We start from the raw sequence: 16,902 nt of genomic DNA on the forward strand, positions 1-16,902 counted from the left end.
ACTTCATTTTTTTTAAAGGAATTTAACGTTAGGTTTAATACCTACGATATTTCTGTTTATAATAAATAAGAATTCTGCATTAATTAAAATATAATATTTATGTGCATTTTATGACTGGACAACGCCGGGCGGCCTGCTAGTATTTTATAAATCGAGTGGCTATACATTCAAGACAAAATTTACAGCGAAAAAACTCCAATTTTACTCATATATTTATATATAGTATTAACATCAAAAACCTAAGGGAGACAACTCTTAATGGCCGTTACAGAACGTCATATTCATGTGGAAATAGTCAGTTTCATTATGTAATTTTGTGGGAATTTTTTGAAGATTTGCAAAACTATACATTTTTGGAAAGGTTATTGTCTAAGGAATCAGAAAATCAGTGTTTGCATTTGCCCAGATGTGCATATGGCGGCCATATTGGAATTTACAAAATGCCAGCCGTAACAGAAAAAAGAACAACAAAATCCATTGAGATTATGAAACAAGGTTTATTTCCAGTCTCAATGTTTACCGTAATTATTTTTGATTAATTTCTGGTTTCTGCATTGTTTCCACAGATCGATGCTTTCTCTCATTCTCTGCGATTGAAAAATTCATTGCATGGTTAAAAGATTTTCCGGCTGTCTTTTTCCTTGGAGATTTCCACTTGTTTGTACCGGAAATTCTCACTCTGCATCTGAAAAAGCGTATATAAAAATATATATATAAAAAAAAGTTTCAATTATCTTTTTAATCCAATTTTTTTTTTTTTTAATCCTTATCTACTAGTATGTCCTTCTAAAAGTTAAAACTACACAAGACACACCCATAAAGCTGATATATATATATATATATATATATATATATATATATATATATATATATATATATATATATTTTCACCATTGCCAAAAACAAAGTATAGGCACATATATTAATTTTTAATATCCACTTTTTTGAGGCTCAGAAAGAACATAATTATACAAGGTTGGGGGGGGGGTCGTTATTTAGATGACTTTTTAATGTTATTATGTAGTAATCCAGCAACTACTTTTTTTATAATTGAGAGAGAGAGAGAGAGAGAGAGAGAGAGAGAGAGAGAGAGTGCATTACAGGTGGTGTTGTGTCAAGTAGCGGATAAATGAATTAACATTAATTTTGGCATAGACACACTAAGTGCAATTTGCAGTCATGAGTTTTGGGAAATGTTGTGTGTATGTATGTGCGTGCACCATTTTCTTTTTTTTTTTTTTACATTTTTATATGTTTATCATTTTTTTTAATTTTAATTTTTTTCCAAGAGAGAGAGAGAGAGAGAGAGAGAGAGAGAGAGGGGCAGAGAGAGAGAGAGAGAGAGAGAGAGAGAGAGAGAGAGAGAGAGAGAGAGACACACACACACACAGACAGACAGACAGATGATAAAGAGTAAGGTGTTGTGTTGAGTAGTGGATAAATGAGTTAGCATTAATTTTGACAAAGGCACACTGGTGCTTCTACAGAATTGGGACGAGATTTTGTAGTCATTAAATAGAGTTTTCAGATAAAAAAACAATGGTTTCAACTGATTTTTTTTATCAATTCTAATAAATTACAATGGTAGCTTCCAAATTATACAGTCGAAATTACCTGAATTTTACTGAATTATTAAAAAAAAAAAACTTTAATCGTGTTAGCAGGTGAAAGATTTCGGCCATCTTTTTTTAAATCAAAACAGAAAATTAACTCCCTTTTGAACTCTCCTATGTCTTACGATCGTTTTCATCAAATTCTATCTTTTATTTTTTTAAATAATTTTCTCGTCTCGGAAAGTATAATGTCACAAAGTAACATTCCTTCATCTTTGATTGGGGGAAAAAATTCTTTATGGGAAGTCAAAGACCCTTCATAAAGTGTTGCATTGGAGTATAGAGCAAATACTGCTTAACTTTCGCACCATCTAATTTTTTTTTCCATTCTATAATAACCAATGCGTAGATTTTTGTTTATAAATAAAAATAAATCTGCCTCATCACATGAAAGTTAGTAAAAAAAATAAATCTGCCTCATCACATGAAAGTTAGTAAAAAAAATAAATCTGTCTCATCACATGAAAGTTAGTAAAAAAAAAAAAATGTCCTCTTAAATTAAATTAACAAAAAATTATTTTATTTTAAACACTGTACAAAACCGTCTCAAGCAGTGAGAGGAAGTAAGAAAGCAAATAGCAAGTCATCACCCGAAATAAAAGAAATCCTAGACTCTAAATAAAGTCAACAGTGGGTGCTGGAAGTGGATATGACCTTACAGAGCCTAAAGAGATACGATGAGGAAAAGAATCGTCAGTTCACTTGGAAGCACACACGTGAGAACTTGGGGTTATAGAGATGATATGATTATGTGGTAATTATCCACCTTTCTCTTCCATCCCACTGGTAAGTGATTGAGAAAAGATGATCCCAAGCGAATTAACCTTTTCTTGTCTTCAACAGTTGTCTCTTCTTAGTCTCGTAATAGAGTATGAACACACTTTTTTTCTTTTTCTTTTTGTTTTACATGTGGGGGGGGGTCACCACTTATCAAGGCCTGGAGGCCACTCGAGGATAAGGGTTGATGAGTGTACAGTAGTCAATGGGATAATATTGTAGTAATCGTTTTCTTAGAACTGAACGCCTGTGGAACTCTGTTCTGTCTGCCTGCTTCCCACCTGACTACAACTTGGATGTCTTCAAGTCCAACGTTAACAAATTCCTAATGAACCGCGCTCTTAAGTAAACAATTCATCAAATCTCCACATTAACGTACTGTACTTGCAATAACCCTTATCCCTGAGTGGCTTCCGGGCCTTGATAAGTGGTGACCCCCGTGTAAAAAAAAAAAAAAAAAAAGTAATGGAAATTTGGTAAATTAGATTACTTAAGGGGACAGTTCATCAAGGATTTGTTTATGTTGGACTTGAAGACGACCAAATTGTAGTCAGCTGGAAAGTAGGCAAACGAAAGAGAGTTCCACAAGCGTGCAGTTCTAAGCAAGAAACTTTGTTCATGGAATCTACATTTTGGTTTAGGTACAGATAAAGAATGGGGAAAATTATTGCCAGTGGTTTCAGCTAGATGAGTGTTTTTCGTGAAAGATTGGTGGGGTGGGGGCAGAGATTGGAGCTCAGATGAACACTTGCAATGAAATAATGATAAAACAATGACAGGCTTGCAACGTCTTGTTGTAGGCTGTGTTTTCTCATTAGAATATAGACAGAGACAAAGTTTCTTTAGTCAGGAAGATCACAGTAAGTAATACATACTAGCTTCTTTCTTAGAACTGTACGCCTGTGGAACTCTGTTCCGTCTGCCTGCTTGCCACCAGACTACAACCTGGATGTCTTCAAGTCCAAAGTAAACAAATTCCTAATGAACCGCCCCCTTAATTAAACACTTCATTAAATCTCCACACTAACGTACTCTACTTGCAATAACCCTTATCCCTGAGTGGCTTCCGGGCCTTGATAAGTGGTGACCACCGTGTAAAAAAAAAAAAAAAAAGAACAAAGGATCCACAAATATGTTATGAACATTCATGTATTTTAATTGTGACTTGTGAGACATTACACCTCCCAAGCAAGATGTTTGTTTACATTACATTTAAATTTCTGCATGTTAGTAGTCAAGGAAGCAGGAAACAAAATTTCACAGACAAAACGAGACATAATACAACATGATACATAAAAGGGGGTGCACATGGAAAGACGTAATTGCTAAGAGTAAATCAATGTAAACACTCTGAACACAATAAAAAAAAAAGCATGTATTGTTAGGGTAAACATATTAGTTAAAAGTAATGCAACTTGTTTTGATGATGTCTGAGAATTATTCTGCAAGAGGTGAAAGTACCAAAACGAAATGCTTAACTATTTGTGGAATAATGCCTAAACTGCCACAAGTTTGGTGTATCAACGAACTTGTTTGCCACTGGCGTTTCCTAAGAAGGGCAGGATCAGCATGAGGAATGGTCAGGAAGATATGTTATGAACATTCCTCGTATTTTAATTGATTGTGATTTCTAAGACATTAGACCTCTCCTCAGAGGGAAGGTATGATATCACAAAATAACGGTCCTCCAGATTTGATTGTAAAAAATTCTATACAGAATTTCAAAAAGACTCAAATCGAAAAGATTCAAATTGCCAACACTTCATAAAGTATTGTACTGATCGATATTGTTAAATATTGGACGAGCATAATTTTGTTGGAGGAGAAAAAGAAAAAATAGAGTTCAGTCAAGGTCAGCTTAGTCTACTCAGATGGCAGCTCGACCTCCTGTGTGCTAGAAACGCATTTGATGTAAGATGGCACAAGGACAAAAAATAAGGGGAGTAAACTCATCATTTTGTTAGAAGCACATATGTATGAATTTATGCTTTTAAAAACATATCCAAATAAGATTTTTTTTTCACTTCAAACAAGGCACAGTGACACGTTGGTATGAAGGGGGGGGGTGCTACTACCTGGGACATAATTTGCAGGGATACTATACAGGGGGGGGGGTTGACCAGCAAGATATCTGTTTACATTACACTTGAACTTCTGCCTGTTAGTACAGTCGGGGAAGCAGGAACCTAGGAGAGAACTCCAAATTCTAGCAGTTTGAGGGAAGAAACTTTATTAGAGTAGAAGGTTTTCTGGCATCTGGGGATTTCTACTGTGTAGGGGTGGGATTTAGCTGCTTATCGGATTTGTCAAAGGTATTTACGTTGAGGAGATACAAGAGCTTGTAGTTCATCAGAGCACCTACCATTAAAATACTTGTAAAACAGGCAGAGGGATGACACATTTTGTTGAAGGGACAGAGGTTGAAGGCTAGCTAATAGTGTGAAACCTATTTTGTTGGCAACTCGCTTTTGAACTCTGTCTAAGAGTGAGAGGCTAATAGAAAATGCATCAGCCTACATGTGGCAACAATACTCTATACATGGGCAAATGGTGACCTTGTAGAAGTACATAATACTCTCAGGCGTAAGTAACTTTCTAGCATGGTAGAGAGAGCCCATCTTATTTGCAGCAGCCTTGGCAATGCCCTCAGTGTATATATTCCAACTCATGTTCCCTGTCAACGTTAAGACGAGTAGTTTGAACAAAGTACTTTCAGGTAATTTATCATTAGCCATAGCTATTAATGGTTGAGAAGGTTTCTTGTAATTATTGAAGGAAACGAGCTTAGTCTTGGCAGTATTGAATGTTACCATTCATTTTTGTCCCCATTCCACTACAGATTGGAGGTCTTCTTGCCTTGCCTATTGCCTTGGATATGTGTTCATTCGTTTTCCCACTCGTGATATGATTGAGTAGTAATCATCGATCTCTCTGTCATTCTTACCGTTCTCCATTATTCAGAGGTTTGGAACAACAAAGTGAATAAATCACTTCTTGTCTTCAACCGTTTGTTTTGATCCTTGTTTTCAAAGTACAAAAGAAGTTCTTTATAGGTGAAGTGTTTGTCTGGGCAAGATCATAATGAAGAATGGACGGCCTGCAAGGTATGTTATTACCGTTCATGCATTTTAATTGTTTGTCACTTGTGAGACATTAGAACTCCCCTAAGAGAAGAGGTATATGTAATACTAGTTCTACCCATGGCTTGAATGGTGTTGGTACAGTACCTGGATATTTTAATATATACTTTTGACATGGGACCCTGTTCTTGCTATCATCTGGACAAGTAAACAGTTAAGAAAGTTTATCCCTCTCTCTGTCGGCATTTCCCCATAAAAATGTTTCGGGCGATTAGCAATAAATTAATTACTTTTAATGCATCTAAAACCAAGCTTCTATCTTTACATCATCAATGCTCTGATCCCCATCTGGTATCAATTGAAATGAATGGCTCTCGTCTTGGGGAGGCTCCATGTTTTGATAAAATTCTCGGCTTGACCTTTACTCCTGATTTGAAATGGAACATGTGCATCAAATCTGTTGCCAAGGTCGCTGGAAAAATGGTGGGATCCTTCTATTGATCCAGTAGATATCTCACTGCCGATACAATTCTCTATCTGTATAAGAGCCAAGTGAGTCCAAGGATGGAGTATTGTTGCCACATCTGGGCAGGAGCTGCTATAAAGACTTATACGGCCTTGACAGAGTTCAAAATAAACTTTGTAGCCTAGTAGGGATGTCCTTTTATCTTCCCTGCAACCCCTTTCTCATAGAAAAGACATTGCGAGCCTGTCTCTGCTTTATCGTCATTTTCATTGCAAGTGCTTGTCTGAGCTCCAATCTATGGTCCCCCCTCACCAAACTTTCACGAGAAACACTCGTCTAGTTGAAAACACTATCAATAATTCCCCCCATTCTTTATTTGTGCCTAACCCTAAAGGTAGATTCCATGAACAAAGTTTCTTGCTTAGAACTGCACGTCTGTGGAACTGTTTTCTGTTTGCCTGCTTTCCAACTGACTACAATATGGTCGTCTTCAAGTCCAATGTAAACAAGTTCTTGATGAGCCGTTCCCCTTAAATAATCCAATTTACCAAATTTCCACTACTAATGATTCCTATGATAATGTCCTATTGACTAAATGACTTAATGTCTTCTCGAAGGGTGAGAAGGCAAAGCCTGGGAGTTTGTATCTCTTAGAACTGCATAGAGCCATATTTCAGCCAACAGAGAATTAACCACGTCAATAATGGCCTAGATTTTACGGTCCGAGTAAGAGATGACTTTAAATCTTGTAGAGGTACAACTGTTTTTTCTCTCTCATTAAATGACCGTTAAGTGTTGAACTAAAGATCGTTTGTAATGTCAAGGATAAAAACAGTTGTTTATTGATTTTATGTTTTTGTTTGAAATCTAGAATATTAACAATTTATTCAGAATGACATTTGCGTTGTACAAAAACTGTGTATAAAACAAATGTTCATTTATTTATGAACAGTGCAATATACTGACACAAGGCAATTATATATATATATATATATATATATATATATATATATATATATATATAAGAACAAGTATTTAATAAATCATGTTAAAAAAACTTTAAAAAAGAGTTAAAAACATATTTAATTTTATTCAACTGCAATTAGTTTATACACACACACACACACACACATATATATATAGTAGTGATGGGACGATTCCAATATTTTTCCTGATTCTGATACAATTACCGATTCCGTACTAAATTCCCGATTCCGATGCAAATACCAATTCTGATTCTTTATAAATCTCTAAATATTTTACTAGAGAGTTGTTATTTTTCCCCAATTACTATAAAAGCGCACGTTAAATGTGGAGATATTTTCCTAAACAAAAAAAATGCGGGTGATCATTTATCGATTGTAGTTTTACTAGAAGTTAAAAATCAATAAATATTTGTTATTTTATCATTATTACCAGCAAAGAAAGATTTTGCTTTAAACATGTTCAAAATAAAAAGAACAATTAAAAGAATCGTTTTGGCATCGGAAAATATGCACACATTTTCCTAGTCTATAGAAATATGACATGATCTGACCAAGAAAAAAAAAGGATATGATAAAAATCCATTGAAAAAGAAGGTAAAATTCAGGAACAACAGGATAAATCCAAAAAAGTCCATTAATAATCCATTGGTAATCCATAAAAATGGGAAAACATAATTACAGATGTTCAGGGTAAATCAATGCTCTTAGAAGATCCATCAGGTCATGGAGAAGTAAAATTCAAGTTACAAAAACAACTTTTTTTTAAAGTAACGGATAAGGCAATATGCAATTAGAAAATAGCAAAGCCATTTTATCAAAAGGAGAGAAAGAAAGAGGGCAGATGGAAGGCCATTGTTATCAATCTATTTTTAGAACAGATAAATACAGGTCAAGTGAGGTCATTTTAATCCCAACAGGAAGATAATTGTGTGGAAATGATAATTCAAATTTATTTATTTAAAATTGGGAGGGAAGTTTAAATGAGTAAAGAGGTTTACAGCTCATAAGTAATGGTTTAATAATTTAACATATAATTGCCCGTGTACAAATATATCTATATACAAATGTAGAAATGCATATACACACATATACAAAATAAAATAATATAGGATAAGAAGTGAGACTAAAGAAGCCAACTCACTCACATCCAATAGGTACACACAAATGTAATTAAACACAGACATAGATACATATAAACACGCACATATATACACATATACACACATATATACACATACATACGCTCACACATGTACGTATACAAAAAGAAACATACTTATACACAGATATATCACTAGTATATAACAGGTCCTTTAGTCTCACAAAAAAATAATAAAGAGGAATAAAAGAAAGCTTTTACATTAAGTAAATTTATAGTGTAAGGTTTAAGAAAAAAATTCAACATGGCGTAATGGGAAAATATAAAGGTATTTACATCTTCTCTTCCAATTTTCGGATTTTAATCATGTCAAATCACACTTCATTTCCTTTTGACGGATTGATTGTTGCTATTTTTTCTGATGAGTTAAGGGCATAATAGATTCACTGATTGATATAATAATTAAGTGATTGATTTTGCGCTACGAAACAGATACTGTTAAGAATTGTATAAGTCAACTGAATTAAAGGAATAAATTATAAGATGGTCAACATCATGAATTTTGGAATATAGCTTTTTTTCATTTATTCTCTCTCTCTCTCTCTCTCTCTCTCTCTATATATATATATATATATATATATATATATATATATATATATATATAACAGTGTTTCATGGTAAACAACTGATGATCCCTTGAAAAATAAATTATTGGTATTATAGTAAATTCGAGAGCGAGTTGATGCAGTGATTAAATGACTTACTGACTAGATGGTTTTCTAACGGATGATAAAAATATTTTTTTGTATAGTTTTAAAGGTTAAAAACTTCAAAGACTATATATATATGTGTGTGTATATGTGTGTGATAAAAAACAAGGATGAAAAGTGCTCAATACGTTAGTAGCAACAAAATATGTTTTTTATTATTAGTTTGCGCTATATATAATCATAGCGCAAGCTAATAATAAAAAACATATTACGAAAATCGATAAAGTAGAAAATTACTTATTCCAAATAAAGATTAGAATTTGATGAGAACGATGGTAAGACAGAGGAGGTAATTTTCCGTTTCGATTTAAGCAAAATGGCCGGAATTTTTCACCTGCTAACACTATTAAAGTTTTTTTTAAAAAAATAATTCAGAAATATTCGGGTAATTTCGACTGCATAATTTGGAAGCTACGATTGTAACTTATTAGAAATATCAAAAAAAAAAAAAAAAAATCAGTAAAAACCATTGTTTTTTATCTGAAAACTACATTTATCGACTGCAAAATTTCGTCCCAATAGTGTAGAAGCGCCAAGAAGTTTATATATATATATATATATATATATATATATATATATATATATATATATATATATATATATATATATATATATGTATTATAGGCTGGGCTAAACGGCACTGACCCATTTTAATTTCAAATAACTCTTTTATTTGTAAGTATTTTTTAATTTCTTGATATTTTTTATTTTCTCAGATCCTGAAAATGAATTATGGAAAAATTCAGTATCGTCCAATGTACAAAAATTGTACAATTTTACTATAAAAATCATGGTTCAATAATTCAAACGCAAAGAGCCCATCGAATCATATCAATTGGTCATCTCATTCTCCTGATCTCACTAGGCCTGATTTTTCTTGTGGGGATATCTAAAGAGAAAGGTTATTTTTATCAACAAGCCCCAATCCTTAATAGAACTAAAGGAAAGCATCACCAGAGGAATAAGAGAAATAAGGCCAGAAACTTTGGAAAATGTTATGGCAGAGGTAATCAAACGAACTCAAATTTGTGAAGCAGAAAATGAAAGGCATTTGCACGATGTTATTTGTTCACATTTAACAATACAAGTTTCGCAAGCTGCCTTTATTTTATGATGCTATAATTTCATGCATATAACTGTTAAAATAAAAAAATTATTTTAAATTAAAATGGGTCAGCGACTTATGGCCCACCATACATATATATATATATATATATATATATATATATATATATATATATATATATATATATATATATATATATATATATATATATGAAAACTATTATTAGTAGTTATGGAGATAGAAATAGAGATAGAGAATGATATATATATATATATATATATATATATATATATATATATATATATATAGAGAGAGAGAGAGAGAGAGAGAGAGAGAAACAGAGGGAGGGAGGGAGGGAGGGAGAGAAAAAGAATCTGTTGAAAAGGCTGTAGTTGACGTCACCAAAATAAAAGAAACGACATTATCAAAAGAAAGAATTACAAAAATATGTTTTTATTTGATATGAAAAATAACTGCACTTTATTTTGACAATTCAAGCTTGTGGTTATGGAGAGAGATACAGAGAGTGATACATATAGATACAGAGAGTGATACATATATATATATATATATATATATATATATATATATAGTCATCCACATACAGTACTGTTTTGCTGTATCACAGCTCATCAGTGAGGCTAGACAGGCAACTACCTCAATCCAGGATCGAAACTTTGTTAACAAGTGGAACGGCTCATCAAGAACTTGTTTACGTTAGACTTGAAGACAACCATATTGTAGTCAACTGGAAAGCAGGAAAACGGAAGACAATTCCACGGGTGTACAGTTCTAAGAAAGAAGCTTTGTTCATGGAATCTACGTTTAGGTTTAGGCACAGATAAAGAGTGAGGGGAATTTTTGATAGTGTTTTCAGATAGATGAGTGTTTCTTGTGAAAGTTTGGCGAGGGGGGACCATAACCTTAACCCTAACCCTAACACTAAACTAAACCCCAACCCTAACTCTATCCTTAACCCCGACCCTAACCCTAACCTTAACCCCAACCTAACCCTAACTCTAACCTTAATCCCTGACCTTAACCCTAACTCTAACCGTAACCCCGACTCTAACCCTATCCTCTAACTTTTACCCCCAACCCTAATCCTAATACTAAACTTAACCCTAACCCTAACCTTAATCCGACCTTGACCCTAACTCCTAGCCTTAGCCCTAACCCCTTGCTACAATAATAAGCAAATGAATATTTTATTGGACTAACCTTGGTGAACATTGCTACGTTGTCATCAGTTAGTTTCTTTAGGCCAGCCTTTATAGAATGTAGAATTTCTTGTTCTTGTCGCTTGGATTTCTTCTCCGCTAGTTCTTGTTGAAGGGCCAACACTTTCTGATCTGTGATCACTGCCTTCAACGGTTTCTTTTCTTTCGATTGGTTTCTGCAAAATAAAAAGAAAGAAAAGAAGTAAATTAGTTGACCATAGTTGAAGGCAGCCAAAAGGCTCCCTTTTCATTAGCTACTAGACCGAAATGTAGGGGAGAGCACTACTCTTTCCTCAGGATTACTCCAATTTGCCTTTAACCTCTTCTTATAATACTGAGTGATTACCAAGGAACTTCAAATATTTTTGAAGCCTTTGATACAGCTCAACTATGGATTGAACCCTGGTCTCCCGACTCATTAGCAAACACTTTTGCTACTATGCCAAAAAAAAAAAAAATAAATAAAACAAAATATTTGGAGAATAAGCTCGTCTGAGCTCCAATTTATGGTTCCCCTTTGCCAAACTTTCACTAAAAACGCTCGTTTAGCTATAACCACAATCAACAATTTCCCCCAATCTTTATCTATGCCTAAATCTAAACGCAAAGTAGGACACTGTTCCACTGGCTTGCTTTCTTGTCGATTACAGTTGTTGTGTAGTGGGGGGTTCGTATTTTGGAGACTCCAAATGAATGATGATAATGATATTTATATAGATTACACTCACAGTTCATATTTATAACACATCATCATCATCATCATCATGAGCTCCTTGCCCGGACCAATGTGACTCTTCCTCTCCAGAGTTTCCTGTCTTCCATCAACTGCCTCAGATCTTCAGGTTCACAGTTGACGTCGTGTGCTATTTGTTGGATGTACATGGATCTAGGTCGTCCTCTGCTTGCGCGTCCGTGTTGTGGAGTCCATAGCAATACATCACTCACCAATTCATGCTTGCTCCTCAGACAATGACCAGCAAATCGTAGGCGTCTTTCTCTCATGGTATTAGATATGGCAGGTAGATTGCCATAAAGTTGCTGCTTCGTGGGATGATTTAAAGACTGAAAGAAGTCGCTGAGTTTATGTATCTGGGCAGCACATAGTTTCCATATCGGAATTCGCATCTCAAAAGCATGGGCCGCATTGGATGGGCTGCATTCAGTATGGATTTCGAGACTGGCTGACAAACTGAAAAGGCAGTTCTTCATGGCAGTGGTAGAGTCTGTCCTTGTTTACGATGCTACAACCTGGACACTCACCAAAAGATTGGAAAGAAAACTAGACAGCACATACACCCGTATGCTAATAACAATATTAAATATATAACACATAGGAGATGCAAATTCATTATTGAAGGAGGGGAATATGTAATACAGTTCTTTTATATCAGAGGGGGAGAATCATTACTGATGATGGAGGAGGGGGACAGACAATTCTTGAAGAGGGTTATACAAATGTTCGTTTAAGATGATAGACAAAACAAATTTACCTTTTCCTTTTGTGAAATGACGACAGACGAAGACAACAGTTTACAAATATTAGATGATTCTTCATTCATACCAGCTGGATGGTTGATGATTGTCAGGGATTCAAGCTTTCTCAATTACATTGCCCTATCTTCCCCCTCTCGCCTCCAAGAGGGCGTCAGCTCCCAGTGTGGTCGAGTCGAGCTCTCTCTGGCTCTGTCTCTCACTGTCTGTCTGACTCTCTCTAACTACGAACCCTGCCTCAATATATTGAGAATCTCCTTTCTTTGTGGCGTCAGAGGTGTGGCCAACCAATGTGACTTTATCACGTTTCAATTTACCTTAAGTTAGAATAGGAAATTGGGATTCAGAAGTCAGTGCTCCCCCCCTCCCCCCTCCGAGGAGGGGCACTTTTTGACCTGCAAAATGTGCCTGGGCAGCCCCGTCAGTATTCCCCGGTAAGGGCGCCTAACTTCTTCTCAAAGAGAGAAGGTAAGACCTAGGGGGGACCTCCTAGAACTGTACAGAACTTTACTCTCACCACAAAATCAACATGAACTGGATGATTACAGGAATTGTTTAATCTCGGTTGATTTTGGGAGCAGAGGATAAAATCCCCTGCCAAAAGTTATTTCATGTAAGTTTCTGAAGATATACATAGATGATAAGAAAAATAGGTACTTGTGCACTAGTGAAAAGGTACAACTTTTTTTGGTTTTCAGTTTGTACATTTGGAGAGTCCATAGCAGGGGTAGACAAATGCCATTTCAAGACCAAATTGATAATCTTACAACAATAAATGCGATTCAAGATGGCAGGCGACATTCCAACATTGCTAAGAGAATTCATCAAGCACTACAACAACTTTTTGCTGTTGACATGTTCACACCCTCCTTTTAATTTTATTTTGCTACAAGTTTCCCTAACAAGGAATCAGGAATATTCACTGCTCCAGTGCTCAACCCTCTGAATAAGAATTAGTTTTGCAAATAATAGGTTAGTGCAAAAATAATGTGGTTTTTATATATATAGTTGAATGTCAAAAAACGACATTATTTTTGTACTAACCTAATATCACACTAATCACCACCACCACCACCACCACCACCACCATCATCATCATCATCATCATCATCATCGCCGCCGGTGTCATCATCATCATCATCATTACCACTGTCGTCATCATCATCATCATCACCATTGTCATCATCATCATCATCATCATCATCATCATCATCATCATCATCATCAATAATAGTAAAACAACATTATTTTTGTACTAACCTAATATCACCACCACCACCACCACCACCACCACCACCACCACCACCACCACCATCATCATCATCATCATCATCATCATCATCATCATCATCATATTTGATTTAATGTGCCGACATGTGTTGAATAGCTTTAAGTAATTGACTTCTACACTAACCTATCTCTAACCAGGTCTTTATTTAGCCCTCTTTCACTCAGGTTTATTTTTTATCGCTTCCTCCCATGCTTTCCCTTGTCCTACGCCTTTGACCTGAATCTGTCACCCCAACTGTTCTATATCAGCTAACTCAACAACTCTAATCCATTTTTTCGATGTGACCAAACCAACAAAGTTTCCTGTTCTGCACACTTCTCTTCGTCCTGTCTAGATTTAATCTTCCTCTGAGCTCATCAGATCTCAGCCTGTCTTGAAGACTCACATTATACAGCGATCGTACCATTCTCATATCAGTTCTCTCCATGCAACGCATGTCTTCAACCCTCACTTTCATACATCATGTCACTCAGCACACAGGCCTGATCGTCAAATGCAATAAATCATTTACTTGCAAACAGTCGATTGTTCATTACGGTGCTTGAAGATCATCTCCAAATTGTCAAGGACCAAATCCTGTTGTGCCTGCGGAGAGAAACAAGGAAACAATCATGCATCAGTATACATGTTGAAAAGTGGACAGACAGACAGACAATAATTAGTCATTTATAGATATAGAATATTAGTGCCAAATATTAAATGTGTTTGACGATAATCAAGATTTGATGTACGTCTGTAACCGAAATTACGTCAAAATAAAAAAAAAAAATTTTTTTTGTATACTTTTATTTTTAATCGTGTATCAGGTTGACAAGAAAGTTCTTGCAGTTTTTAACTTTTAAATTCAGATGAACATATCTCGGCTTGAATAAAATAAAAATTTATTGATCGAAATCAGCGCCATCAGAATCAACACACTTTTGTCAACGCAAAACAAGTGTATTTATGTCAGTAACGTAAAAATCTTGCGTTCTGGTGGCGATGAAGTCACTGAAGGCGTTTTTGATATCGCTTAGGTTTTTGAAGCATTTCTCATGCAGAAAGTTGTTGAGATGCTTGAAAAGGTGGTAGTCAGTAGGTGAGAGGTCTGGAGAGTATGGTGGATGAGAGAGTTTCGTAGCCCAATTCGTTCAACTTCTGCAGAGTTTGTTTAGCAATGTGCACTTGGGTATTATCGTGGAGGAGAATTGGGCCTTTTCTGTTGACTAATGCTGGATGTTGTTGTTGAAGTTTCTGATGAATTTCATCCATTTGTAATGGTTTCGCCTGCATTCAAAAAAACTAATGGATCGCAGACCACCAAACAGTCAGCATAACCTTATTTTGGTCCAACTCTGACTTCAGGAAATGTTCTAGAGCTTCGTCAGTATCTAACCACTGAACTAAGGGTAGCCGGTTGTTGTAAAGAATCCACTTTTCATTGCAAGTCACAACCCGGTCGAGAAACGGATCGTTCTTGTTGTGTAAAGGAAGGAAAGTTGACACTTCATAACGGATTTTCTTTTGGTTGTCATTCAATTCATGAGACACTTATCAAGTTTTTTTGTTTTTCCAATCTCTCAAGTAGTTGGAAATCGTTGTGTACGTTACATCTAATTCAGAAGCAAGTTCTCGAACAGTTGTGCGTGGATTGGCTTTGACTAAGGCTCTTGATTGTTGTCAACATCCGATGGCCAACCACTATACTCATCATCTTCAAGACTCATCGCCACCACAAAATTTCTTAAACCACCATTGTGCCGTGACTTCAGTAGTGGTTCCTTGGTCAAATGCTTTGTTGATATCGCGAGCTGTTTCAGCAGCTTTTCGGCCTAGCTTGAATTGAAATAAGAAAATTGTGTGGATTTGCTTTTTTTTTTTCCATCTTGTATACAATGTTCTGAAAAGAAGATATAATTGTTTTCAAACGATTGTAATTTAAACCATTAGATAGAGCAGAAAACGCTTTTTAATATAGTATATAAACGAATATAGTATATTATAACGAAAATATATAAATATTAAATATTATTGCAAAAACTTATTTGAAAATACATCATTTGAAATCAAAATTAAAAATTCCACAAGAACCGTGTTGTTGACCTTATATATTGAGGAGTGTTATTATAACATTGCTAACATGGATCATCATCATCATCATCATCATCATCATCATCATCATCATCATCATCGTCGTCGTCGTCGTCGTCATCATCATCATCATCAGCGGCAGCAGCATCGTCATCATCATCATCATCATCATCATCATCATCATCTAGCCAACTCTTAATGATTCAAGACAATAACAGTTCACAGTCGAGGAGCCATAGAGGAAAAATAAAAAAACTGTAAATAATAGTGCTCGTCTGAGCTCCAATCTATAGCCCTCCCTCCCTTGCAAAAATTTCACAAACAACACTCGCCTAGCTACAACCACTATCAACAATTTCCTCTGCTCTCTATCTGTGCTTAAATCTAAATGCAGATTACATGAACAAAACCTCTTTCCTAGAACTGCCTGCCTGTGGAATACTGTTCCATTGACTTGTTTCCCGGGTGACTACAACATGGTAGCATTGAAGTCTAATGTAAACAAGTTCTTGCTGAACCATCTGCTTAAATAATCAAATTGTACCCAAATTACACCAATAACGGTTACTACACTACCAGCTTACATTCGTTAATCCTTATCTTTGAGTGGCCTTCAAGCCTTGATAAGTGGCGACTCCCTTGCAAAAAACAGTTTATAGCAAAAATAGTAGAATCAAATTCTCTATCGAATAGTATATTATACTTTCAACGAGTGGAAATAGTTTGTAAGTTTGTTTTTTTAACAGTCGCTCTTTATTTTTAGATAAATTAAAATAAATCACAGAAAAATATTTTTATCATACAAATATGTCGTTTATTCCACAGACTAACTTTCAGAATTTATAATTTAAACACAATTTTTAGCACATTCCAAAAATTATTTAAAAAAACGAAGAATTAAAAAAAAATATTTCTAAGTCCTTAATTCTTTTTACATTATATTTTCACTTACCTATGCTTGTAAAGGTTTTTT

At 35.0% G+C, this 16,902-nt stretch overlaps 1 protein-coding gene across 6 annotated transcripts in view; it reads right to left on the bottom strand.

Moving 5' to 3' along the window:
- Positions 1–477: 477 nt before the first annotated feature.
- Positions 478–16,902, bottom strand: part of LOC145246074 (cilia- and flagella-associated protein 99-like) — a 697,934-nt gene continuing 681,509 nt past the window's right edge. For all 6 annotated transcript variants that reach the window (XM_080107923.1, XM_080107924.1, XM_080107928.1 and 3 more), the window contains 3 exons: positions 14,371–14,444; positions 11,079–11,253; positions 478–685 (listed from right to left, as the gene is read on the bottom strand). In XM_080107923.1, coding sequence (XP_079964049.1) covers positions 614–685; positions 11,079–11,253; positions 14,371–14,444 — 321 coding nt within the window. In that variant the 3' untranslated portion in view covers positions 478–613. The remainder of the gene's footprint in view (positions 686–11,078; positions 11,254–14,370; positions 14,445–16,902) is intronic.

Source organism: Euprymna scolopes, chromosome 23 (assembly GCF_053919585.1).
Source record: "Euprymna scolopes isolate OS-2025 chromosome 23, ASM5391958v1, whole genome shotgun sequence".
Classification (NCBI taxonomy): Eukaryota; Metazoa; Mollusca; class Cephalopoda; order Sepiida; family Sepiolidae; genus Euprymna; species Euprymna scolopes.